Here is a 26,625-nt window from a genome sequence, read left to right as displayed (position 1 = left end):
GACATGTCAGGCTGACAAGTCGCGGTAGTGTGAATGGGCACTTAGGAGCATTCTTCCCACTGACCATCACACAAATGTATCTTGAGTTGTTGATAGAATAATATTTTTTAGAAGGGGTTCCCTGAGATTGGAAAGATATTTTAAGGGTTCCTCTGTGTCGAAAAGGTTGAGAAAGGCTGATGTATTATAAAGAATTTCCTTAACAACCTATTCAGTTTATATATAGTGGGGAAGGCCCTTGGATCACATGGCTGTCAGTTAATCTAAAATGCATTACAAATAATTAAAAATTGATATAAATATGTAGGAAGTCAATCAACCCACCAGATTGGACTCAGATGGTTGATGATACTTCTCTGTCCCCATCCTGACCAGACCGTCATTGTATAGAAAAATCCTTAGTGGATCGCAGGAAGTGACCAAGATGTAAATCCGCAAATCAAACTTGTATCCTTCCAGCAAGAACGGTTTGTCAAGATATTCTTGAACAATCAGATGATCCTGAGCCTGGAGCTTCTCTCCATTTCGTATCAGAGAAATGCTGGAAATAAAAGACCAGAAATGAAAGAACGTGTTATTCCCCTATTGCATTTCACAATCTAAAGAAAGGCTTTAAGTGTTGGATGAAAATATTGAACAGACAGGGATTACCTAAAGTGAGAACAGTTGATCTCAACCAAATCTCAAATTTTCCCATAAAAGCCAAGCTTGGTCAATATGGTCACCCATTAATTTACACCCCATTCATACTTGTGCGACTTCTCATGCGGCTTTCGTCATCATGAGAAGTCCTAATCCATGTTTTCCAATGATAACCATTCATATATGTGCAACTTAAAGTCACAGCGACTTCAAAGTAGTTCATGCACTACTTTGGGTCTGACTTTCATTAAACTTGAGGGCCATAGACTTCACTGTTAACCCTCAAAAGTTGCGAAAGTCTTTGGACTTTGGAGTCGTACATGTGTTAATGGAGCCTAAAAGTGAAACTAAACTCTCCTGTCTTGTGTTAGGAGATGTAAAGACCATGTATAGACAAAAAAGTGTATAGTAGAGAACCGTTAGATCCTTTGTCAGGATTTTAAAGCTATAAAGTTGCATTGAAGTTAAATGAAGCTAGAGAGTGATTCATATAATAAAATAAACACAGCTTTATTATTCCATATATTAATTTATTATTATTTATTAATTTAACGTTCCATATACATTCATAAGAAGATACACTGTATATATTGATCTTTCCAAACAGTAGAAAAGATCCATCATCCAAATCCCAACACTTATACTAGGCAACAATAAAAATAATTGTCAAGTATAAGATAGTACACAGTGAGACTCAGCATATGGCAGTCTCCTAAAATTTCAATACTAACAATGTTATATATTGGCTATATGGCTGATTAGTGTATATAATTGACACAATTGTAATGTTCAACAAGTAAATACATTCTGTAAAAAAGGGGTGTAATGACATTCACAAATACATATAAAGTTATCATTGGCATCATCCCAAATGTATATATAACCAAACATTCAAAAAAAAAAAAAAAAATAGAAATAAAAGGACTTAAATATGCCTTTGAGAACCAATTTCATACCAGGTTGTATAAAAACTTTACAAATTTCATTGATTTACACTTTAAAAGAAGAACATAGTAAAGTTGGCGTGATTGTAATTCAGTTGATCAATGATCCAATAAATGATTGGTCTGCACATTTCGCGGGAGCCCCCGCTTCTTCAGGACTACATACATCATGTATCATTTAATATACAGTATATAGCTCTGACCATAGGAGAAAATGCGTAACAAAAAAGAGAAAAAGACCACCAATATATATATATATATATATATATATATATATATATATATATACAGGGAGTGCAGAATTATTAGGCAAATTAGTATTTTTGAGGATTAATTTTATTATTGAACAACAACCATGTTCTCAATGAACCCAAAAAACTCATTAATATCAAAGCTGACTATTTTTGGAAGTAGTTTTTAGTTTGTTTTTAGTTTTAGTTATTTTAGGGGGATATCTGTGTGTGCAGGTGACTATTACTGTGCATAATTATTAGGCAACTTAACAAAAATCAAATATACAGTATACCCATTTCAATTATTTATTTTTACCAGTGAAACCAATATAACATCTCAACATTCACAAATATACATTTCTGACATTCAAAAACAAAACAAAAACAAATCAGTGACCAATATAGCCACCTTTCTTTGCAAGGACACTCAAAAGCCTGCCATCCATGGATTCTGTCAGTGTTTTGATCTGTTCACCATCAACATTGCGTGCAGCAGCAACCACAGCCTCCCAGACACTTTTCAGAGAGGTGTACTGTTTTCCCTCCTTGTAAATCTCACATTTGATGATGGACCACAGGTGGGGTTCAGATCAGGTGAACAAGGAGGCCATGTCATTAGCTTTTCTTCTTTTATACCCTTTCTTGCCAGCCACGCTGTGGAGTACTTGGACGCGTGTGATGGAGCATTGTCCTGCATGAAAATCATGTTTTTCTTGAAGGATGCAGACTTCTTCCTGTACCACTGCTTGAAGAAGGTGTCTTCCAGAAACTGGCAGTAGGACTGGGAGTTGAGCTTGACTCCATCCTCAACCCGAAAAGGCCCCACAAGCTCATCTTTGATGATACCAGCCCAAACCAGTACTCCACCTCCACCTTGCTGGCGTCTGAGTCGGTCTGGAGCTCTCTGCCCTTTACCAATTCAGCCACGGGCCCATCCATCTGGCCCATCAAGACTCACTCTCATTTCATCAGTCCATAAAACCTTTGAAAAATCAGTCTTGAGATATTTCTTGGCCCAGTCTTGACGTTTCAGCTTGTGTGTCTTGTTCAGTGGTGGTCGTCTTTCAGCCTTTCTTACCTTGGCCATGTCTCTGAGTATTGCACACCTTGTGCTTTTGGGCACTCCAGTGATGTTGCAGCTCTGAAATATGGCCAAACTGGTGGCAAGTGGCATCTTGGCAGCTGCACGCTTGACTTTTCTCAGTTCATGAGCTGTTATTTTGCGCCTTGGTTTTTCCACACGCTTCTTGCAACCCTGTTGACTATTTTGAATGAAATGCTTGATTGTTCGATGATCACGCTTCAGAAGCTTTGCAATTTTAAGAGTGCTGCATCCCTCTGCAAGATATCTCACTATTTTTGACTTTTCTGAGCCTGTCAAGTCCTTCTTTTGACCCATTTTGCCCAAGGAAAGGAAGTTGCCTAATAATTATGCACACCTGATATAGGGTGTTGATGTCATTAGACCACACCCCTTCTTATTACCGAGATGCACATCACCTAATATGCTTAATTGGTAGTAGGCTTTCGAGCCTATACAGCTTGGAGTAAGACAACATGCATAAAGAGGATGATGTGGTCAAAATACTCATTTGCCTAATAATTCTGCACTCCCTGAATATATATATATATATATATATATATATACATACATATATAAATAAATATATATATATATATATATATATATATATATATATATAAATAACATTTATAAAGAACATATTAATAAATTAGCTAGCTCCAATGGGAAGAAAGTGGACCAAACAGGGCCAAAAAAAAAAACAATGAATCACATTATTTAAATGAATATAGTATTATGTGTCAACCATACCTTAAATTGTATATGGTAAGTATTAGAGGCAAAGTCATCAGATGTATATAGAGAGGAAGAAGCATCTCCAAATAGGATTACACCTACCGGCCCATGAGATTGCCCCACATATACATAAGCCACATACAGAGCAAAATATAGGATGTAAGCAACAGGGTGGAATACATAGAAGGACTTATTTACTATATATAACAGAAAATACCAAATAGTGAACAAAGTGCTGAAAAACTGCTCTTACCCGAACAGAGAAATTAAGGGAAATACCAGATGGTATGAGTAGAATATTAAATATTGGTGCTGTACTTGTATATACACTGCTCAAAAAAAAATGAAGGGAACACTTTTTAATCAGAGTATAGCATAAAGTCAATTAAACTCGTGGAATAGTGATCTGGTCAGTTAAGTAGCAGAGGGGGTTAGTAATCAGTTTCAGCTGCTTTGGTGCTAATGAAATAAACAACAGGAGCACTAGATAGGCAACAATGAGATGATCTCCAAAATAGTAATAGTTTTACAAGTGGAGACCACTGACAATTCTTTTCCCTACTACTCTTTTCTGACTGTTTTTCACTAGTTTTGCATTTGGCTTAAAGTGGAGTTCCACCCAAAAGTGGAACTTCCGCTTTAGGTAGTCCTAACCCCCTGACATGCCACATTTGGCATGTCATTTTTTTTGGGGGGGGGAGCAGGCACCTAGTTTTGACAGGTACCCGCTCCCACTTCTCTCCCTGCAATCTTCTGGGACATGTCAGAGGTCCCAGAAGATTGGCGGCCAATCAAGTCGCGCAGCGCAACTCGCACATGCGCAGTGCGTAGCCGCAAGCTGTCACAGCCGGGTGCCCACACCAGTGATGCCGGCGCCACCGAGACCAGAGGGAAAGGATCGAAGGCTTCGGGCGGCTGCATCACTGGATCGTGGGACAGGTGAGTGTGTGTTTATTAAAAGTCAGCAGCTACAATTTTTGTAGCTGCTGACTTTTAATAAGCACAAAAAAGGCTGGAACTTGGCTTTAAAGACTGCTCTTACCCGGGCAGTGATATTTGGGGAAATATCAGATGGTATGAGTAGAATATTATATATCAGTGCTGTACTTGTATATATATGGGGCACAGGGAATTCTAGTTGTCCCAATCAAAAAATATATAATCAAAGCTCCCCTGTCTTCCATAAACAGCACCCTGAAATTGACATATGAGTATATAAGTCCCTCCAAAGGTAGAGGAGAGATAAAACAATCCCACGCATGTAAAGAAATACTGGACTTTGCGATCAAACTTACCCCATATAGGTTTAATACTGTAGAAGAATAACCTCTCATCTCATTCCCAATGACTAGAATGAAATCATCCAAATACAAGGTATGAATTGACCCTTATATAGGAACAGTGGGTGTATCCAAGGGCTGCCCCCCACCATGGGCAAATCTCTATGTAAATAGGGGGTGCCCACAGCCTGGGGCAGGCCTCCCCCCTCTAAACGCCGAAAGTCGCGTGGTGGACAAAATGGCGTCGGCTCAAACGCACTGTGCTTGTTCGGAAGTGATGTGTGGAACAACATGTGTGGAACAGTTTTATCTCTTCTCTGGATTTTTTTGGGGGACTTATATACTCATACTGTATGTCAATTTCAGGATGCTGTTTATGAAAGACGGGGGAGCTTTTAATGTATCCTATTTGATTGGGACAACTGTATATATATATATACATACAAGTACAAGTACAGCACTGATATATAATATTCTACTCATACCATCTGATATTTCCCCCAATATCTCTGCCCGGGAAAGAGAAGTTTTTAAGCCAAATGCAAAACTAGTGAAAGATGTTCGATGGCGATCGTCATTTTGAGAGACCCTAAGCTGGAACGTTAAAGTTGAAGAAAAGAAAGTTAAAAAAAAAAAATTTACAAAAAAAGTTACAAAAAAAAAATAAAAAAAATAAAAACATAAAATAAAAAAAGCAAAAAAAAAGTTTTCGTTTGAGTTAATCTTCTGTTCTTACTCTGCTCTTCTACTTCTACTCTTTCTACCTTTACTATACTTTATTGTTACTGTTTTTCATTGGTAACCATTTTTTACTTTTCAGGTACCAATGTAATGTTTTATTTTTACTCTTCTATTGTTAACCAGTTTGCCTTGCAGGTACGCCCATCAGCTGCCACACTGATTTATATATATTCTGACACAAACAGAGTTTTCTCTCAGCATATATGGAAATTTATGATGGCAGCGCTGTAGGAGGTGATAGGAGGTAAAAGAAGTTTTTAAGCCAAATGCAAAACTAGTGAAAAACAGTCAGAAAAGATGAGTAGGTAGTAGGGAAAAAAACAATGTCAGTGGCCTCCTTTTGTAAAATCATTCCTGTTTTGGAGGTGATCTCATTGTTGCCCATCTAGTGCACCTGTTATTTTCATCAACACCAAAGCAGCTGAAACTGATTAACAACCCCCTCTGCTTCTTAAAGGATAAGTCCAGGCAAAACCTAACTAGCGCTAAACCTGCAGTCGAAAACTGACAACAGCTGTAAAATGCCTGGGAAGTGACGTCACCCATTGAGTTACTATGGGGCTTCTGTCGTGGGCCGCCTCTCCTGCACCCACCTCCAAACTGAAGCCGCCGCTCACAGCTCAGCGTGGGACCGGATCGGCTGCAGAATAGGTAAGTACAACGATTTTTGCATTACAGGGTTAGTTAGGTTAGGGTTAGAATGTGGCACAGAGCAGGTTTACCGTTAAGTAGGTTTTGCCTGGACTTATCCTTTAACTGACCAGATCAATATCCCTGGAGTTTAATTGACTTGATGCTATATTCTGTTTGAAAAGCGTTCCTTTAAATTTTTTGAGCAGTGTATATACAAGTACAGCACTGATATATAGTATTCTACTCATACCATCTGATATTTCCCCTAATTTCTCTGTCCAGGTAAGAGCAGTTTCTAAGCACTTTGTTCATTATTTGGTATTTTCTGTTAGATATAGTGAATAGGTCCTTCTATAGAGGACCCTGTATTACACCCTGTTGTTTACATCCTATATTTTGCTCTGTATTTTGGTTTATCCCAAGGGCTGGTAGGTGCAATCCTATTTGGAGAACCTCCCTACTCAATATCTGATACATCTGATGACTTTGCGTCTTAGAGCCCATTCAGACTAGCGCGACACGACTTTGGGGGGTGACCTGTGAAGTCGCGTGCACCGCTGTGCACCGCGACTTCGGCGCTACTTGCAGAGACTTCACATAATGGAAGTCTATGCAAGTCGCTCCGAGGTCGCCCCAAAGTAGTACAGGACCCTTTTTCTAAGTCGGAGCGACTTGCGTCGCTCCTATTAGAACGGGTCCTGTGCTACTCAATGGACCGTGACTTGTCAGGCTGACAAGTCGCCTGACAAGTCGCGCTAGTCTGAATGGGCTCTAATACTTACCATATGCCATTTAAGGTATGATTGATGCATAATACTATATTCATTTAAATATGGTGATTTGGTGTTTTGTTTTTTTTTTCCCTGTTTGGCCCTCTCTGTTCCCATTGGAGATAGCTAATTCATTAATATGCTGTTGATAAATGTTATATTTAACCACTTCGCCTCCGGAAGATTTACCCCCTTCATGACCAGGCCATTTTTTACAAAACGGCACTGTGTTACCTTAACTGACAATTGCACGGTTGTGCGACACTGACCAAATAAATCATATGTCCTTTCTATCCCACAAATAGAGCTTTCTTTTGGTGGTATTCGATCACCTCTGCGGTTTTTCATTTTTGCACTATAAACAAAAAACGACTGACAATTTTGAAAAATAAAAAAACAATATTTTTTACTTTCTGCTATAAAACATATCCAATAAAAATGTACAAAATCAAATTTCTTCACCAATTTAGGCCAATATGTGTTCTGCTACATATTTTTGGTTAAAAAAAAACCCAATAAGCGTATATTAATCGGTTTGCGCAAACGTTATAGTGTCTACAAACTATGTTATATATTTATGGAATTTTTGTTTATTTTTTTTCACTAGTACTGGTGGTGATCAGCAAATTATAGCGGGACTGCGATATTGCGGTGGCTAAAACAGTCACCTAACTGACACAACAATGGATGAATCAGCTTGGGGTGCTGACATCACTGGGGCCCTGGACAGGTAATTTTCCTCTATTGAAAGTCAGCAGCTACAGTATTTGTAGATGCTGACTTTTAATTTTTACTTTATTTTTTTTTACAGGATGGAACTCTGCTTTACCACTTCACCTCTGGAAGGTTTACCCCCCTTCCTGACCAGGCCATTTTTTGCATAACGGCACTGCGTTGCTTTAACTGAAAATTGTGCGGCCATGCAACGCTGTACTCCAATAACATTTATGTCATTTTTTCCCCACAAATAGAGCTTTCTTTTGGGGGTATTTGATCACATTTGCGGTTTTTATTTTTTGGGCTAGAAACATAAAACGACTGACAATTTAGGAAAAAAAAAAACAATAGCTTTTACTTTCTGCTATAAAACATATCCAATAAAAATGTACAAAATCAAATTTCTTCATCAATTTAGGCCAATATGTATTCTGCTACATATTTATGGTTAAAAAAAAAAAAAACCCAATAAGCCCCGGTTCACATTAGTGCGATCACAGAGATCGCATGTAATTCAGAGCGCACTGCTCCTAAATTACATACGATCTCATGTGCGGTGCAAATTTCAGCCATACAGTTTGTATAGCTGAATTAGCACCACATCCGCACTAAACACGCACATGACCCTTTTTTTTTTATCTGCAGCAGAATCGGATCGCATAGTGGTTCAAACTAGTGTGATCTGATTCTGTGCGAACTTGAAGATCGCACTGCAATATGCGATCGCAACTGGGGGTGTCGATAACTTTTAATTGACACCCCCTGCGTATCGCATATGGCAGCGGGATCGCGCTTCATATTCCTGCATCGCACAAATGTGAACCGGGACTTAGCGTATATTAATTGGTTTGCGCCAACGTTATAGTGTCTACAAACTATGTTATATATTTATGGAATTTTTTTTTTTGTACCGCCGGTGATCAGCAAATTATACTGCGATATTGCGGTGGCTAAAACAGTCACCTAACTGACACAAAAAATAAATAAATGCAAAAGGGGTTAACATCACGAGCGATCAAAGGGTTAAATGTGTGCCTAGCTGGTGTGTCAGTGTAGTGGGGGAGGTGTTTTACTAGTGGAAGGCCTGGATCGGTGTTCCTGCTTTACAGAAACACAGGATCCATGACAGAATGGCAATTTGCCTTGTTTACATAGGCAGATTATCGTTCAGAACACAGGCAGAACGGCAAGCGGGTGCCAGCGGACATCGGCTCTGCGGGACCAGTTGATCAGCTTCCGCTGTGTAAAATCACAGCAAGAGCGATCCACCAGGGGCGCGCACTTGCGCCCCGATACCCAGAAGTGCAGTATCACCTCTGCGCAGTGTGGCCGCCATGTAGTAGTAAATATGCTATAGGGCAGTCGGCAAGCGGATATACAGATGTTGATGGTCTTTTTTTCTTTATGCATTTTCTCTTATAGTCAGAGCAAACCTGGTGTGAAGTTGGTTTTCAAAGGCATATTTTACTTTTTTTTTTTTTTTTGTATAATTTGGTTAAGTAAATATGTTCCCTGCAAATAGGCAATGAACAATAGTTCCAAAATGTATTTAGCAATATAGAAAGTTTGGTTTTTGCACAATACATGTAATTGTTTGCCAATATCCGATTAGGTGGGAGCTTCTGGTATATGTAATCAATACTTTCTAAGCATGCAAACTTCAATATCCAACACACGACAAAAACCCTCCACTATGGCATATCCAGTGCATGTAGCACCACCATGAATCAAAATGCTTATGTAAGACTCTTTTTATTTTGCTTATTATAGCTGTTGGGATTTGAATGATGTATCTTTTCCCAGTTTGTGGGAATCCGTATGTACTGTATATATTTTATGAATTTATATGGAATAATATACTGTGTTTATTTTATATATAGACTATCTTGCCTTTATCCCTTTGGGCACTTTTCCTTCCACTGATACCAACAATGGGGCATAATGCCCTCTACTGACATCAGCAGAAGGGCACTATTTCTCCCATTGACATCAACAATGGGGCACTATTCCTAACACTGATATAAATGATTGGCACAATTCCTCAAACTGACACCAACAATGAGTCACTATTCTCCTTCCTGACACCAAAAATGGGCCACTATTCCTCCTACTGGCACCAACGATGGGGCACTATTCCTCCTACTGACACCAACGATGGGGCACTATTCCTCCTACTGATATAAATGATTGGGCCTATTCCTCCTACTGACACCAACGATGGGGCACTATTCCTCCTACTGATATAAATGATTGGCACCCTTCCTCCCACTGACACCAAAAATGGGCCACTATTCCTTACTGACACCAAAGATGAGACACTATTCCTTCTACTGACACCAACGATGGGGCACTATTCCTCCTACTGATATAAATGATTGGGCACTATTCCTCCTGCTGACACCAACGATGGGGCACTATTCCTCCTACTGATATAAATGATTGGCACCCTTCCTCCCACTGACACCAAAAATGGGCCACTATTCCTTACTGACACCAAAGATGAGACACTATTCCTTCTACTGACACCAACGATGGGGCACTATTCCTCCTACTGATATAAATGATTGGGCACTATTCCTCCTGCTGACACCAACGATGGGGCACTATTCCTCCTACTGATATAAATGATTGGGCCTATTCCTCCTACTGACACCAACGATGGGACACTATTCCTCCCACTTATATAAATGATTGGCACTATTCCTCAAACTGACACAAACCATGGGTCACTGTTCCTCCCGCTGACACCAATAATGGGCCACTATTCCTCCTACTGACACCAATGATAGGGCACTATTCCTCCTAATGATATAAATGATGGGCACTGAAGTGGTGATGGTGGTTAGAGTGTTCCTTTAATATCTCTCAGAAGAAGTAAACCTCTGTATACTGATTGCATTTCATTTGATTATCCTCTAGTTGTGGTAAATTAGTGCGGGGGGCTGCGGCGGTGCAGGAAGGGCGCGGCGGCATTTTATTACTTGCATACCTTAACTATAGTATATAATTTCTATGCGGCCCGAGAAAATTACTCTACACTCAATGTGACCCAGAGAAGCCAAAAGGTTGGACACCCATGGTGTAAACCCAGGTTAAAAGTTTAAAATAGCTGACAGATTCACTTTAAATGTACCTACTCTGCTACTCTTAAAGCTAACCACGTGAATATCAACTTGTTCTCCAAAAAAGCACTAATCTTTTTACACAGTACAAAAACAAAATACCCCCTAGAGGTGGGATTATAAAGGCGACTTCTATCCAAATAAAAATAAAAGTATTAAAGTTTATTGAAACATCATAAAAGGTAATCGGTGTGTATACACAATATAACAATACACAGTGATGCATCAAATGCCACACAAGATAAAAAATGGCCAAGTAAAGATCTCAATACATAACTGTTACAACTGTGCGAAGGGGGTCATGGGTGTTCCTCAAAAGCCTTCTGCGGCGTTTGCTGCATCACTGTGTATTGTTCTATTGTGTATACACACAGATTGCGATTTTTTTTCTCCTCCATATACACACACCGATTACCTTTTATGATGTTTCAATAAACTTTAATACTTTTATTTTACTTGGATAGTGGTTGCCTTTATAATCCCACCTCTAGGGGGTATTTTGTTTTTTGTATTGTGTCAGGGATGATGGCCACCCCTTTCCAGGACCTCCACCGATTGGTATCCTTTTCTGTTTTAACTTTTTATACAGAGTGATACTGATTGTGACCTCTGATAAGACAAAACACATTATCCACCAATATCCCATCATATAAACCAAAGTAATGGGAGATTACCCGTGACCCATTGCCCCATTGGCAGGTTTGATAATAAAGGTTTTCTGTTTCCTCTTCTTCTTTAATTCTTTCACATAGTTTTGGTACTGAGTGTATTCGGCGGGGAATATCCAGGTGCGTGGAATAAAGCTGTATTCATGAGGCTGACACTTGATCATTCTGAAAGACACAACCCACATAGCCGATCGAATATAAGTCAACACAGTCACATGTAAAAGATTTTTTAAAAAATGTTATAGAGGGATTTGTGAAAGCTGTACTGTCTATAAGAAGAAGGGAACTAGCCTAGTTTAATTCATGGAAGCTAAAACACAGCTTTTATGAACGGAGGAAGTCGTGGAAAAAGAAAAGGGTGGATATACTGTAGTTGGCAATCTTGATTAGTGCCTTCCATAGCTCCCTCGGCTCTATTAACCTCTTCAGCACCCGAAAAGTACCACTGCAAGGGTATGGAGGATCAAAGGGCTTCAAATTTCAACTAAAGCAGCAGCCATCAGAACAAGGAACACTTCTCACGGCTCTGAGAAAGAGGGGATGCCCCTCGAAATGCGTCAGCCATCTGGAAGGTCCCCTGGCATGCTGGACATGGCCCCAGTGATCTGGTTACGGGAGTTACATAGTAGTTGAGGTTGAATAAAGACATCAGTCCATCCAGTTCAACCTGTACAGGTGTGTGTGTGTGTGTGTGTGTGTGTGTGTGTGTGTGTGTGTGTGTGTCAGGGGCCTGATCATTTCCCATGACTGAATGTTGTGACCTGTGAGATGCATGTCCAAGAGTCTTTTAAAAGTAGCCATACTCCCTGCAGCTACCACCAATTGTGGAAGAGAGTTCCACATTCTCACCGCCCTTACAGTGAAGAACCCCTTACGCAGCTTAAGGTTAAACCGCCTTTCCTCTGATCTCATTGTGTGGCCACGTGTCTTCTTGCACTCCTTGAGACTAAATAGTTTTTTACCTATACTGGGATCGCCATTGAGGTATTTGTAAATCGCTATCATGTCCCCTCTCAGGCGTCTCCTCTCCAAGGTTGCTTTGTATCCATTGTGGACTTGGAAATGCTTTTATGATTGTTTTGTTTGTGAGTATATTTCTTTTATTTCTACACCAATAAACACCACTTGGGTAATGCTCAAGGTTGGTGCGCTCTCTTTTCATTTTCTCTACAGAACTTCTCATTGCTAGTAGATACTGTCCTTTTTTTAAATTTAAATTTTTTTTTTTTTAAGAAAAATGTTTGACTAAACGTAAGCTCATGGCACACCGGTGATCCTGTTATTGGTCATAATTTGTTAAAAAATGTAGAGAAAATACTCATCTTTATCAATGTGTTCCTCCCCTTCAGACTGATTGCGCCATTCCTTTTGCTGGCAAAAATGCTGCAAAATATCACTTTCTAGTGAGTGAAACACAAAAGTAGTGAGTACTTCTCTACACAGTATAGCGATCTATGTCACTATATCTTTACATTCCCAATAGGATCCCTAGTGTGCCATAGCCCTAAAGCTAGTCATATGCAATGCATGATGATAAACAGTCAATCAACCACAGCTTTAGGGTCCTTTCACACAGGCTTTCCGATCAGGTCTGCCTGTCAGTTTTTCAGGCGGACCTGATCGGATGCTCCATGCACCTCTATGGAGCGGCGGATGTAAAGCGGTGACACCCGCTGCTATCCGATCAGATCATGTCCGTTCGGATCGGATGAAAACGGACAGGCGGTTCATTTTCATCCAATCTCCCGTAGAGGCGAGCGGGGATCTGACAGTTCAGTCTCTGCAAAGTAAGGGGAAACTGAGCCGTCATCCACCTGCTCAGTGGGGATCGGCGGATTGATCCCCGCTGAGCAAAACGGAGTCCGCCGGGCGGAAAGCCTGTGTGATAGGACCCTAATTGCTTTCTTATCACCTTTAAATGGAAATATTTGAACCAACTTTACGAAAAAATCTTGTTGATTTGATAAGAGTTTCCTCCAGACCCAATCCTTTATTTTCTATAAACAATTATTCGCTCAATGATAGGAAAACACAGGTTACAATCTGTTTGTACAATCTATTTTAGATCCACCAACAAGTATGTAGCGCATAGGGGCTCCCTGATTGGAAAAAGAATGAATAGTTTAGGCAGGTCCTCATATTACTTAGTTTTGATAGATCTAATGTTGATTGTACAGAGATTGTGCAGTCAGATTTTAACATGTAAATTAAAGTATACCTAAAGGCAAAACTTTCTTTTCGTTTTGGATAGAGAGGAGAGGGATTAGAACCCCTGGCTTATTTTCCTGCTGTCTGTGCCCCAGTTAGGGAGATTCACTCTCTCTATTTGTCCTGTTTACCATTATCATTAAGGCCTCATGCACACTGGACGTTTTTACAGTTAAGTTTTTGCGTTTGCATCAACCCCCCCGCTGCCTTCTGAGACCTGTGTGTGTCCCAGAAGATGACAGGACCATTTAGAAAGCACAGCCCAACTCGCTGTAGGAAATAGGTTTCCCTTACTTGCGATGTTGGCGCCTGCACCCAAAGCCGATGGATGAATCAACTTGGGGTGCTGACATCACTGGGGCCCTGGACAGGTAATTTTCTTCTATTAAAAGTCAGCAGCTACAGTATTTGTAGCTGCTGACTTTTATTTATTTTTTATTTTTTTACAGACTGGAACTCCGCTTTACCACTTCACCTCTGGAAGGTTTACCCCCCTTCCCGATCAGGCCATTTTTTGCATAACGGCATTGCGTTGCTTTAACTGACAATTGTGTGGTCATGCGACGCTGTACCCAAATAACATTTATGTCCTTTTTTTTCCCACAAATCAAGCTTTATTTTGGGGGTATTTGATAACCTGTGCGTTTTTAATTTTTTGCGCTAGAAACAAAAATCGACTGACAATTTAGAAAAAAAAAAAAAAAAAACAATATTTTTTACTTTCTGCTATAAAACATACCCAATAAAATTTTTTTTTTTTTTTATTAGTAATGGCGGCAATCAGGAACTTATAGCGGGACTACCATGTTGCAGCGGACAAATCGGCCACCTAACTGACACTTTTGACACTTTTTTGGGGACCAGTGACATTATTACAGAGATCAGTGCTACAAATATGCACTATCACTGTACTAATGACACTGGCTGGGAAGGGGTTAACAGGGGCGATCAAAGGGTTAAATATGTGCCTATGTAATGTTTCAGTGTAGTGGGGGAGGGGCTTTTACTACTGGAAGGCACTGATCTGTGATTCTGCTTCAGAGAAACACAGGATCCATGTGTTCTGTACTCACATAATGACAGTCTGCCTTGTTTACATAGGCAGACTGTTATTCTGTTAGTGTACTGAATGATCAGCAGGTCCCGTTGGTCATCGGGTCCACAGGACCCACTGATCAGCTCATGCTGTGTTGTGTAAAAACACAGCAGGAGAGAGGCAGTGGCGGCGCACGCTCGCACCCAAAACCCGGAAGTGCAGTATCACCTATATATATATATATATACATACATATATATATATGTGTGTGTGTGTGTGTGTGTGATTCTGTGCAGGGCGGCCACTCTGTAGCAGTAAATCTTCTATGGGGCGGTCGGGAAGCAGTTAAATGCCATGGGGCCCATAGGCTGGTGCCTTCTCTGCCTATTTGGTAATCTGGCACTGGCTTTAACTATGTAAGCATACACTTATAAATGATTGAGTCTGGGGTGTTATACTGGGTGGGGGTTACAAAGCAGTGGTAAGGAAACACCAGTTTGTCATGGCTGCCCACACACTCATTCTACTCAACTGACATGACATCAGCATAGGAGACTCACTTGGTCATGTTTCTTGAAAGGCAGTCCTTCCGACAGATCTCTCCCATCCCTGGGAAATGGTTAATCCTCTGAAATAAGGAGAAGAAAACACTGGTGAATAATACATGAGCCGCCTTCTTCAACAAGGTTAAGTGTAGTAAACCTTAGTGCCTACTCAGGAATCCACTTCCACTGACCTTTTTACAATCTCCATATCATCATTCCTCTTTGTACTAGTAAAGTGTATCTAAACCCAAGTACAAAAATGTAATATATTGCAGCTTACCAGTAAAAGTAGATGTGGTGACTGCATTTGATTTAATTTTTCAGGCTTTTCTTTTTTTTTTGTTTGCTTTATTTTCACCTGGTGCTCCTGCCGGTACTACACTTCCTGTCCTAGGGTTACAACACTAACCCTAGGACACCCTTATATCTATGGAGGAGCAGTGTTGTCACCCTAGGCTTGATTTGGACTAGAGAACTAATTTCTCACAGTAGTTCACAGAAGAGAACAGAGAGCCATTTCTTTTTAGTTTAGTGTACAGGCCTTTTAAAGCGCACTGGATTTCTGGCAGAATAAACAGGTATTTTTCTGTATTTACAAAAAATGTACTGAGCATGAAAAAAAAGAGCCACTTCCAATCTCCCCGTGACTGAAGCCTCGTACACACGCAACGATTATCGGCCGACCGATCGGCCGTCTTTTGTCCAGTGTTGTTGTGTTGGTTGAAATGTGCTCTAGACTGCACACAAATTTTCTCGGCCAACAACAACCAACTTCAGAAGTGATGTCATGTTCTGGTTTACTTTCCGTGTGTTTTTTCTTCTCTGAGCATGCCCAGCCTTGCTCATCTGATTTTTGTCTGACGAAATCTGTACTGACTGACGGAAAATCGGCCGTTCTGTTGACGGCCAACAAAAATTTTATAGCATGCACACCAGATTGTGTTCGGCCGAAAAGTCGCAGTCGGTTGTCGGAAGCATCATACTAACAAGCCGAAAATCGGCCGATCGGACGTTGGCCAAAAATTCACGGCCAACAATCGTTGCGCGTGTACGAGGCTTTAGTCCCGTGGGCAGGGCACAAATGGGTGGGGGGTGCCTGGATGGAGTCTGGGCTGAGGCTGCTCCTAATTCTTACACAGCTGTGAAATTTGCGGCTTTCAGGACTTTGTCTTTTTGATACTTACAGAGCATAGACGGCTCTTTCCCTGCCTGCACTCCCAGCAGCTGACAGCAGAGGAGGACCTACTAGAGCCTGGAACGGTACTCTTAAGCCTCGTACACACGCAACGATTATCGGCCGACCGATCGGCTGTCTTTTGTTCAGTGTTGTTGTGTTGGTTGAAATGTGCTCTAGACTGCACACAAATTTTCTTGGCCAACAACAACCAACTTCAGAAGTGATGTCATGTGTTGGTTTACTTTCCGTGTGTTTTTTCTTCTCTGAGCATGCCCAGACTTGCTCATCTGATTTTTGTCTGCCGAAATCTGTACTGACTGACGGAAAATCGGCCGTTCTATTGACGGCCAACAAAAATTTTATAGTATGCACATCAGATTTTGTTCGGCCGAAAAGTCGCAGCCGGTTGTCGGAAGCGTCATACTAACAAGCCAAAAATCGGCCGATCGGACGTTGGCTGAAAATTCACGGCCAACAATCGTTGCGTGTGTACGAGGCATTAGTTCTTGCAATAAATTACATTTATCTTCTTGGGTTTATATATACTTCAACTTTGAAACATTCATATTTTGAAAAATTTCTCATTTATGCTACAGCCAGTACAAAATATGCAACATATGGATGTTGTTAGATCCAAGCTCATTCAATGAAACAACACAAAGAGTAATTGCGCAAAATGTGGTGACCAATGGCATGACCATGACCAGAGCAGATCATGCAGCTAAGCTAGGGGGTTCAAAACTGTCCAACTTTATAGTGATTTATACTGGTAACAATAGTGTTTGACTAAAGCTTGAATAAAATTAACGTACACATGGTACAGTGTTTCCCAACCAGAGTACCATTTGGATTCCCTTGGGTGCTGTCAGCATGTGACCCAGTTTGCCCTGGACCAGCATCATGAGTTGCTATGGTGTGGACGGCCAGCCACTGGCAACACAACAACCACCTACAGTCTAGGGCAGTATGCTTGGCGTCATTCGTTACCAACCCACCCAGATCATGGCAACTCGTTATGCTGATCCAGGGCAGGCAGAAAGCAGGGTCGCCACCAGCATTCAGGAGAGAATACAAGTCTGGAACCTCCAGATCTTCTCCACCTCCCACCCTCTCCTGGAGCTACTGATGCGAAGAGGGGACTGTGTAATTGGGGGCCTCTGTGATTGGGGGACTGTGAAATGGGGGGATTCTTATGTGCTTGGAGGACTCTGGTGTATATGGGTGACTGTGACATGTAGGGAGAACTCTGATGTTTAGAGGGACCTGATGTGGGGGGGGGGGGGGGGGCTTTTGATGTGAAGCTAATTTCATCAAGGCGGTTGTATGCATCGTCCCAGGCTCAGGTTTCCCATTGATAATTAACATTTACAATTTCTACATTTTAGACTTGAGTGCCTCAGGAATTTGCATACTTTGAAAGGATGCCACAACTGAAAACAGGTTAAGAAACGCTGATATACAGTGTAGTTTAGGAACCTCTTTGGCTACTATGAAGGCAATACATATTCTGTGAAAAAAAGCAATGTTTTTTCAACTATAGGTAGAGCCCCAAATTGGGTCCTAGACATGTTTGCAATGAGTTGTCACTTGATTGTGTAGCCTGATTTGTCCAAACACAGAATCAGTTGATCGGTGTCAGGTGCTAGAACGCACTGATTTTAACTGCACACATGGGGAACTACAGCACATACGAAGCAGAGGGCAAAGGGAATTACGCAAAGTCTGAGCTCTGGTGTAGAGGAACTACAAGAGGCTGGTACACAGTCAAATTCAGGTTCTAAAGGCCCATACACACGTAGCGATTGTCGGCCGTAAATATTCGGCCACCGTCCGATCGGCCGAATGTCGGCTTGTTAGCATGATGCTTCCGACAACCGACTGCGACTTTTCGGCCGAACAGAATCTGGTGTGCAGGCTATAAAATTTTTGTTGGCCAACACCAGAACGGCCGATTGTTCCTCAGTCAGTACAGAATTCGGCCGACAAACAGCAGATGAGCAAGACTGGGCATGCTCAGAGAAGATAAAACACACGGAAAGTTAACCATCACATGACATCACTTCTGCAGTCGGCTGTTGTTGGCCGACAAAATTCGTGTGCAGTCTTTAGCACTTTTCAAGACTTTTCAGGACAGCACCGGACAAAAGACGGCCGATCGTTCGGCCGACAATCGGTACGTGTGTACGGGGCTTTACACTGCTTGTATTATAGAACAGAGCTACTATCATTTATGTCTTCACCATGCCATTTGCTTCGTGTGCACAACTCCTCTTGGACTGTAAAGCCAACCAAACAGTAGATTGCTGCACATCCCCTGAGCTGCAGTGAGCCTTTGGCTTCCCCCAGCTCTCCCTGCTCCTCCTCCTCCTCCCCCTCTTAATTTTTTTGTTGGGTTCATCCTCAAGTGCCAGAAGTGACAAGAAAATGATAAAATAAAAGAAATGTAATGTACATGTTCAGTTTCTCTTCTTACCCTTTTACCCTAGAGATAGGTCCATGAGTTACTTTTGGTGCATGCAATATATCTTTGCTGTCCTTTCCATACCTGATAATTCCTGAGCTCTGTAATCTTCTCATGTTGTACGGCACAATCACTCCAGATGAGATACGCTGTTTCGTCATCATCCCGGCTTTTCACAAAATGCATCTCTTCAATTACCTGACGGACTGCGAGAAGCAGGGAACAATACAGAAAGGCCTTAAAATATCTTAAAGTCAACACTAAACCTAAAGCTAAACCCTGGCAATGATCTTCATTGCATACTTTGTTATGATTCAGTTTGGCACAAATGGGCAAGGTGGAGCGGACATCCAGATATCCACCTCCTCCAGAGAATGGCTTGTATCCATTGAAAACATTACAAAGCGTTCCATAAATTGCAGCAGTGCTGTGTGAGCAACCTGTGGTCAGTGTGCAGTGGGGAAGCCACAGATTCTAAGCAGGACCTGGAAGATTGAGGCTATCACTGTAGCAGCCCCAATTATTAGTGATTGTAAGCATCCCCAGCAGCCCATCAGGTATGAGACATGCAGGGTTCGTACACATTTTTACTTTTCCATGACTTTTCCATGACTTCAAGTAAATATTCATGACCTAATGTTTCATGAAATGTATATGTATACATGTTAAATAAGAAGAAAATCCATGTTACACCCAGCAAATTTTTACTAAAATAAATGACAAGCTTTGTAGTGTACAGTCATGATGGCTAAGATGCAGCCGGACTGGTATGGATGGCACAGATGCTCAAATGTGGCGCTTACATGGAGGGCAACTCTTTGTTAGGCCGAAGCAACAGTCCCACGAACAGGCAGAAAAGAGAGAAAGGTGCCACTCAGTGTAGCAGATGTAAATAATTTTACTGACACATTAAAAACTTCCATGGAGGTAAGCGTCTATCTTCATAGCTCGGCGTCCTTCTGGGTCCTCAGTGTTTCCGTCCCTGAGGCTGGCCAGCAGCCGGGAGATGACACTAGGGGAGAACCAATCAGGGGACTCAGTCAGATCGAGGCAGCGGTGAAGCGCATACCTCACTGGAGTACCGCACAAACGTGATGACGCGGGGGGGCGTTAACCGTTTTCGGAGCATGCGTCATCTCCAGGCTGCTGGCCAGCCTCAGGGACGGAAACATCGTAGACCCAGAAGGATGCCAAGCTATGAAGATAGATGCTTACCTCCAAGTAAGTTTTTAATATGTGTCAATAAAATTATTTACATCTGCTACACTGAGTGGCGCATTTCTCTTTTCTGCATATTCGAATATACAGCGATTGTGAAACAAATTTCCATGACTTTTCCAAAAATTTGTGGGTTAAATTATTTTCCAGAACTTTTCCAGGCCTGGAAATTGCCATTTTAAAATTCCATGACTTTTCCAGGTTTTTCATGACTGTATGAACCCTGGACATGCATACTTTTACTATGCTAATGTAACTATGCAATAAAGGTCATACTCGGCTCATAGGCCAGATGTGCCGAAAGGCTCCACCAGGACCCAAAGGCCAGGCAAAGCCAGAGGGGGGTGGACAGAGCCACAAAAGAGTGTAATGAAGTTCCACTTTTACCACTTCCTATTAATTGGGCTCATATGCTGGAAGGTCTGCCTAGTTATGTGACCACTGTGATTAGTTGGGGTCACACGATTGGGAGTCAGTCCTGCCACTTCCCGATCAATAATAAAGACTGAGAGCTGTCTTGAGCTGTCAGTGAGCGTGCTCTCAGTAAAGAAACCTCTGCCACCCATAGAAGCATATGCTTTATTTGGGTGGCAAGAGATTAATACCTTTTGCCAACGCATCAACATGGCCCTCCCAATGCACTAAAACACAGAAAAAACAGACATGTTGTATTTTGTAAAACTACACAGCAGTGCTGAGATGGGAACAAACACTATCTTCATTATAGGGAACCATGACATATGCGTTTTAATGCAGCAGAATGCATGCATTACAGCGCAACAGTGTAAAGGGCCCTAAGTGAGCTCATTAATACATAGTTCTAATATTCCTGGCTCTTCTCTTTGCATACTAAATCACAGAGCCCGCAGTGCGTACAATCATGTGACCTAAGGCTGCTTCTTTCTCGGAAGATGGACCTGTCTTCAATTTCTACATAGACACGGGCTTCTGGGGGGGTACAAGCTTTTTTTTTAAGCAAGGGTATATTAAGTAAGAATGACTATGTCCAACTACCAGTCATGTCTACAGCCAGACTTAAAAAAGGAACACCCACATGCCCTTACCAATCTCATATTTAGTTCCAGAAACGTTTGCTGTGATGACTCCATTTTTCCTCTTCTTCCTGATCTTTCTCCTGTTGGAGCCATTGGACTGATAAGGCAAAGCTGAACCTAAGGACAAGCTGGACGACGCATGGCGATCTTACAAACAAAAAATATATTACAGTTAGTGATCAATTTTTAACCATAATGTCACTTACCTGGTACTCAGCCACTGACAGGTGCAAGTTAAAGGGAGCATGGAACAGATATGGGAGCTGCCATTGCTTAATTATTTTTATGGAACTTGCAGTAGGGTTGACATCTTGGGATTGACTTACTAAAACTGGAAAGTGAAAATCTGGTGCAGCTCTGCATAGAAACCAATCAGCTTCCAGGTTTTACTGTCAAAGCGGAACTTCACCCAAAAGGTCCTCTTATTTACATCCTCCCCCCTCCTCTGCCACATTTGACACTTTTTTGGGGGGAGGGGGGTAGGTACCTGGTTTTGACAGGTACCTTCTCCCACTTCTGGTCAGATGTGCAGGGGCAATCTGGGCCGGAGGTTCAGCTCCTCCTCCTTTCCCCACATTCTTCTGGGACACATCACAGGTCTCAGAAGACTATGGAACCAATCACAAGGCGTAGTGCGGCTTGTGCATGTGCAGTAGAGAACTGGCTGCGAAGCCATAAGGCTTCACTTCCTGTTTCCCTTACTTAAGATTTTGGTGCCTGCACCTGAAGCTGATTAAAGAACTGGCTCTGGTGAGGACACAGCTGGATCCCTGGAAAGGTAAGTGTTTGTAAATTAAAAGTCAGCAGCTACAGTATTTGTAGCTGCTGACTTTTAGCTTTTTGGAGGGAGTCTGAAGCTCTTCTTTAAGTGAACAAGCTGAAGTTATAAGCTGATTGGCTACCATGCACAGCTGCCCCAGAATTTGCACTCCTCCGTTTTAGAAAATCAACCCCATACTGTAATATCCAGGACCCTTCTCCACTTCAAAATTGCCTAATGTATAAAGTCTAAGTTTAGGTAAAATGTAAAAGAAAAAAAATCAGCAGAAGGGACAGTACTTGCATTTAATGAGTGTCCCTTGTGCTGGTGCCAGCTGTCTTAGTTGAAATCTGAAGCCCTCCACCCCAATACCTCTGCAGCAGTAATCTTTAGGTATTGCAGATCATAGGAGCTGTACTATAGTTTTTATGAATGAAAATTGATCTATGAATTGAGGAGGGGGACCCTTCATTCACCTGCATTAAAAGTAGGTCCCTTGTGCTGATTTTTTCTTTTTTTTTACCTAAACTTAAGCTTTTATGTTTTAGTTACAAAATGTGCCTGTGGGGGGCGTGGCTTGATGGCGGAGCGAGAGGCTGCATAGACACGTGGCTCTGGCTCTGAACCTTTGATCCTGCAGTCATTCTGTGTCCTTTCTCCTGCCTAAGGGCACAGTGTCCTACCCCACAGCCATGGGTATCCCTCTGGACCAACATGATGATGAAATACAGGCAGCCCGTGCCCCCATCCGCGGCAGAGCAACTCGCTCGGTTCAGTCGAGATGGCGCCGAGGCTTCAGCCTTGCCTTCAGATACACGGCAGTCTTCACCATCCTCTGCACAGGGCTCCATTCCCTACTGCCTTCTCTACCCAAGCAGACTCTCCATCGCCTTGGAGCTCCCTTCTCTGTATGGAATACGGCCATGTCACTGTTCTCCCCAGGCTGAACCCATGCTGGCACACATCATGCTTGCTATACAGGACTGTAAAGCCTCTCTCACTGCCCAAATAGAAACCATCCACATTGATTTCTCCCTATTGAAGCAGGATGTGCCGAACCTGTGTGATAGAACTGGGACGGCTGAGGAACACATTAGCTCCTTCGAGCCAAACTAGATGACCTGGAGAACCGCTCCTGCAGGAACAACCCCCACTTTGTGGGGTTCCCTGAGAGTTCGGAAGGCTCTCATCCTGAATGGTTCCTCTACTCTTGGCTGCGGGATGTTCTTGGAAATGATGCACTTTCGTCCACCTTTGTAATCGAACGAGCACACCGCACACCTCCGCGCCCTCCTTCCTCAGGAGCCCCTCCGCGCTCCCTCATTGCACAGATTCTTAATTTCTAAGACAAGGTAGCCATTTTACGTCTTGCCCGGTTTTTTTACACAAGCCCAAAAGAAGCTATGACCTGGCTGAATGACTGCTTTGGAGTTGCACCTAGGCACAGACGCAACTGATCCTGGCTGTCGATACTTGGAACTTCTTTCTGACTCTTTGCTGAAGATCCTGAGATTTCCCTATTTGCGTACGGAGGCTACCTTATCTGTGAACACTTTTCATGTCCTGGTCACTTACTTACCCTGAGTTTGTGTTTATTTAAAGTCAGCAGCTACACTTTTTGTAGCTGTTGACTTTTAATAAACACAGAAAATAGCTCGAACTCTGCTTTCAGATTACATACTCTGGGTCTGTCAATCTGATTCTGGTTTCAGTTGCAGGTTTGCTGGAACTGACGGTACATGTAGATTCAAGCATATAAACACTAAACAAAATACACTGTAACTACACGATTACAAAGTATTTATGATTAAAGCCTATGACCACTGTTTGCAGGCTTCCTTCACAAAGGAAGTGTGTTGGACTCTCATCTGGTTTTATTCTTACCCTCCTTTCTGTATTTCTATGGTTTCAGATGAAGTCAAGTTTGCTATGCAGAGTGGGCAAACCAGGCACACTTTATAGCAACTAAATAACCAGCAATGATACAAACCAAATAAATCAAAACCAAACAGATGGCAACCCTATGCCTACCTACTGTATGTCTGTCTACTTTTACCAACATGGCTGCTAACCATCAGTTGTTTTAGGACAACTAAAGTTCAGTACTTGCTTCTGATATGTGTCCATTTGATGGTGGTGGGTAAATTAGATTGTAAGCTCCCCTAGGTAAGGCATCACATCATTTGCTTGACTTTATATAAATGAATGAAATAAATACATACAAAAGACTTGCTGAAAGGGACCTGTATGTTACCCATACCAACCAATGAGATTCAAGTGGTCATTTTCTACATGCAGGTAAGAAAAAGAATTGCTGGTTGTTATGGGCAACATAGAGACTTTAATTTTACTTTGTATGCATACATTCTGTCCTGAAGGAAGGATGCACGCCCATAGCAAGTAGTGCAGTAAAGGAGAACCTGGTTTCTATGAAAAAGTAGATCCCCTTGCATGCTATAATAAACAAGGCTGAGTATGAAGTGTTTCTGCTAAGAACGTTTTTGAATTTTAATGAGATGAGTGAAATGCAAAAACACAGATGTCGTACCAGACTCATTGGGCAAAGATGGCATGATGGCCCGTGAAACGGTAATGTAGAGTCAAAGGGACACAGTGGACATCCGTACCCAGCTCACATGAACCACTCGTCATATCATCTCTGGAGATTTCCCAAATGGCACCACAAGGTTACTCAGGTAGAACCTAAACAGAAAAAAAACATGGGTTAGTGACTCCAACCAGTGGCTTACAAGTCAACTGTAGCTGGCGGCTCCGATAGATGCCACAGTTCCAGTCTCTTAATTTCCAGTAGATTAGAAGTAAATCATAACTGCATGACTTTCAATTTGCTAAAGAGGCCCTGGCTCTCAGGCTTTGTGCATGTGGGTGGTGTAGGGACAGATCATCCGTCTGTTAGGGACAGTAATTAGTGGCAGGGAGAGGTTCCAGATGAGTAGGGAATAAGCAGAGACACGCCATCCTTACTGGAAGTCCCCCCCCTGTACAAACTGGCTAGGCCGCGTTGTACCCCTCAAGACAGAAGCTGTCGGTACCCCCGAAACGTACTCTTTGCTACATCATTCTATTAGTGCAACAGGTCGGGTTGTCTTCCTGCCAGGTAGTTGTGCTTTACTGGACTCTAACCTCAATACAGTTCTGTTACTGCAACTGTTTACTGCTGCCGCACTACACTCCACCTCCTCACAACCAGATCCCCCCCCCCCCCCCCCGACAAGCTGTACTCTCCTGAACTGTATCCTCATTTATCCTCATGCCTAATGCAGGGCTTTGGGTCCTGCATTTGTCTTGATGACGTCAATGGCATATGACCACAAGAGCATATCTCCCAACCGTCCCTGATTTTGAGAAACTGTCCCTGATTTGGAACAAAGTCCCTCTGTCCCTTTTTTCTCCTCATTTGTCCCTCATTTTGGTCTGATCTATATAATTGTAAAAAAAAATGCACTATTTATCTTTCAATAGGTGTTTCCCAGTGCTAAACCTTTCATCCAATTTCTAAATTGCTGCATCTGTAAATTTCAAAAGGCAGTAAAAGGCTGGGTTCACACTATTTGTAGAGCGGCTTGCAGCAAGGGGTCTGGTGCGTGCCTGTTCACAGTTTCAGAGGCAAATCAGGTCCGAATTTTTGCCTGAATTCGGACCTGAAACAAAACCAAAGATGCACAGGACCCTTCTGCAGTGTGCTGCCCGCAGCTGTATTAACCGGCTCCATTGCGGGTTTAACTAATCATTTTTTGTTTTTGTATAATGCTCCTTTAAGAGGGTGGAGCAAGGGGTTGTGTCCTATGCCTACATACGTTTTAATAGGTGTCCTTTGTTCCCATCTCAAAAAGTTGGGAGGTATGCAAGATCATAGGGGAGAAGTGGCTTCAGGGATTAGTCTTGCAGCACAGAGGAGCCAGCGGATTGGGGAGGTAAAGCTGCATTTCCCAGTCCTCTAGATCAGCCTTTTTCAACCAGGGTGCCCAGGCACCCTGGGGTGCCTTGAGGTTTCTTTAGGGGTTGCTTTGGCAAAATGCCTAAAAATTGCCCACAAATTGCATACAAGACAGCGTATGGATGAAGCCTGCCTTTTAGTTACACAAAGTAACAGGTTTTCATTGTGCAACATGACAAACTTCTAGCTGCTGGTGTCCTAATGGCCAATGGCATCATCAGTTGATGAGGAGGATGTCAGTCGCCGGCATAGCATCCTTGTTTGACCCTCCCCTGCCTCTCTCTACCAAGTGATGGAGAAAAACTGAGGGAGAAGAGAAACACTGGAATACTAGTCAGTACCAGTTTGAAAAAGTGTATTTGCTTTAGAAGAATAAATCACCTGTAACGTTGGGTGTTATGCAAAACTATTAGAATCGTCTTTTACATTTTAGAATGGGGTGCCTTGAGACTGTCCATCATTTTTAAATGGTGCCTTGACTGAAAAAAGGTTGAAGAACACTGCTCTAGCTCTAGATGAGCATACAGATCTTGCAGTGTGAAGGCAGGGAGAATTTTTACTTTCCCCAGAGTTCAGCTTTAGGCTTCCAGGTCTCAGAACTAGTCCAGGAGGGACTTCTTCTCCACACAGGTATTTTC

The 26,625-nt window shown here is 42.1% G+C and overlaps 1 protein-coding gene across 2 annotated transcripts in view; it reads right to left on the bottom strand.

Moving 5' to 3' along the window:
- The window catches only part of TTLL7 (tubulin tyrosine ligase like 7), a 233,242-nt gene extending 208,509 nt beyond the window's left edge, over window positions 1-24,733 (bottom strand). The window contains exons 1-6 of one of the 2 annotated variants that reach the window (XM_082265320.1): window positions 24,657-24,733; window positions 21,279-21,416; window positions 19,081-19,202; window positions 15,374-15,441; window positions 11,576-11,734; window positions 325-541 (exon numbers count right to left, since the gene is read on the bottom strand). In XM_082265320.1, the coding sequence (XP_082121446.1) occupies window positions 325-541; window positions 11,576-11,734; window positions 15,374-15,441; window positions 19,081-19,202; window positions 21,279-21,416; window positions 24,657-24,681 (729 nt within the window). In that variant the 5' untranslated portion in view covers window positions 24,682-24,733. Of the gene's footprint in view, window positions 1-324; window positions 542-11,575; window positions 11,735-15,373; window positions 15,442-19,080; window positions 19,203-21,278; window positions 21,417-24,577 lie in introns of both variants that reach the window. The other variant, XM_082265319.1, reaches the window with a different exon arrangement.
- Window positions 24,734-26,625: the final 1,892 nt, after the last annotated feature.

This window comes from Pelophylax lessonae (genome assembly GCF_965119305.1).
Source record: "Pelophylax lessonae genome assembly, chromosome: 8".
Taxonomy (NCBI): Eukaryota; Metazoa; Chordata; class Amphibia; order Anura; family Ranidae; genus Pelophylax; species Pelophylax lessonae.
The sequence above is the reverse complement of the archived record's forward strand: the minus strand, read 5'-3'. Positions and strand labels throughout refer to the sequence as shown.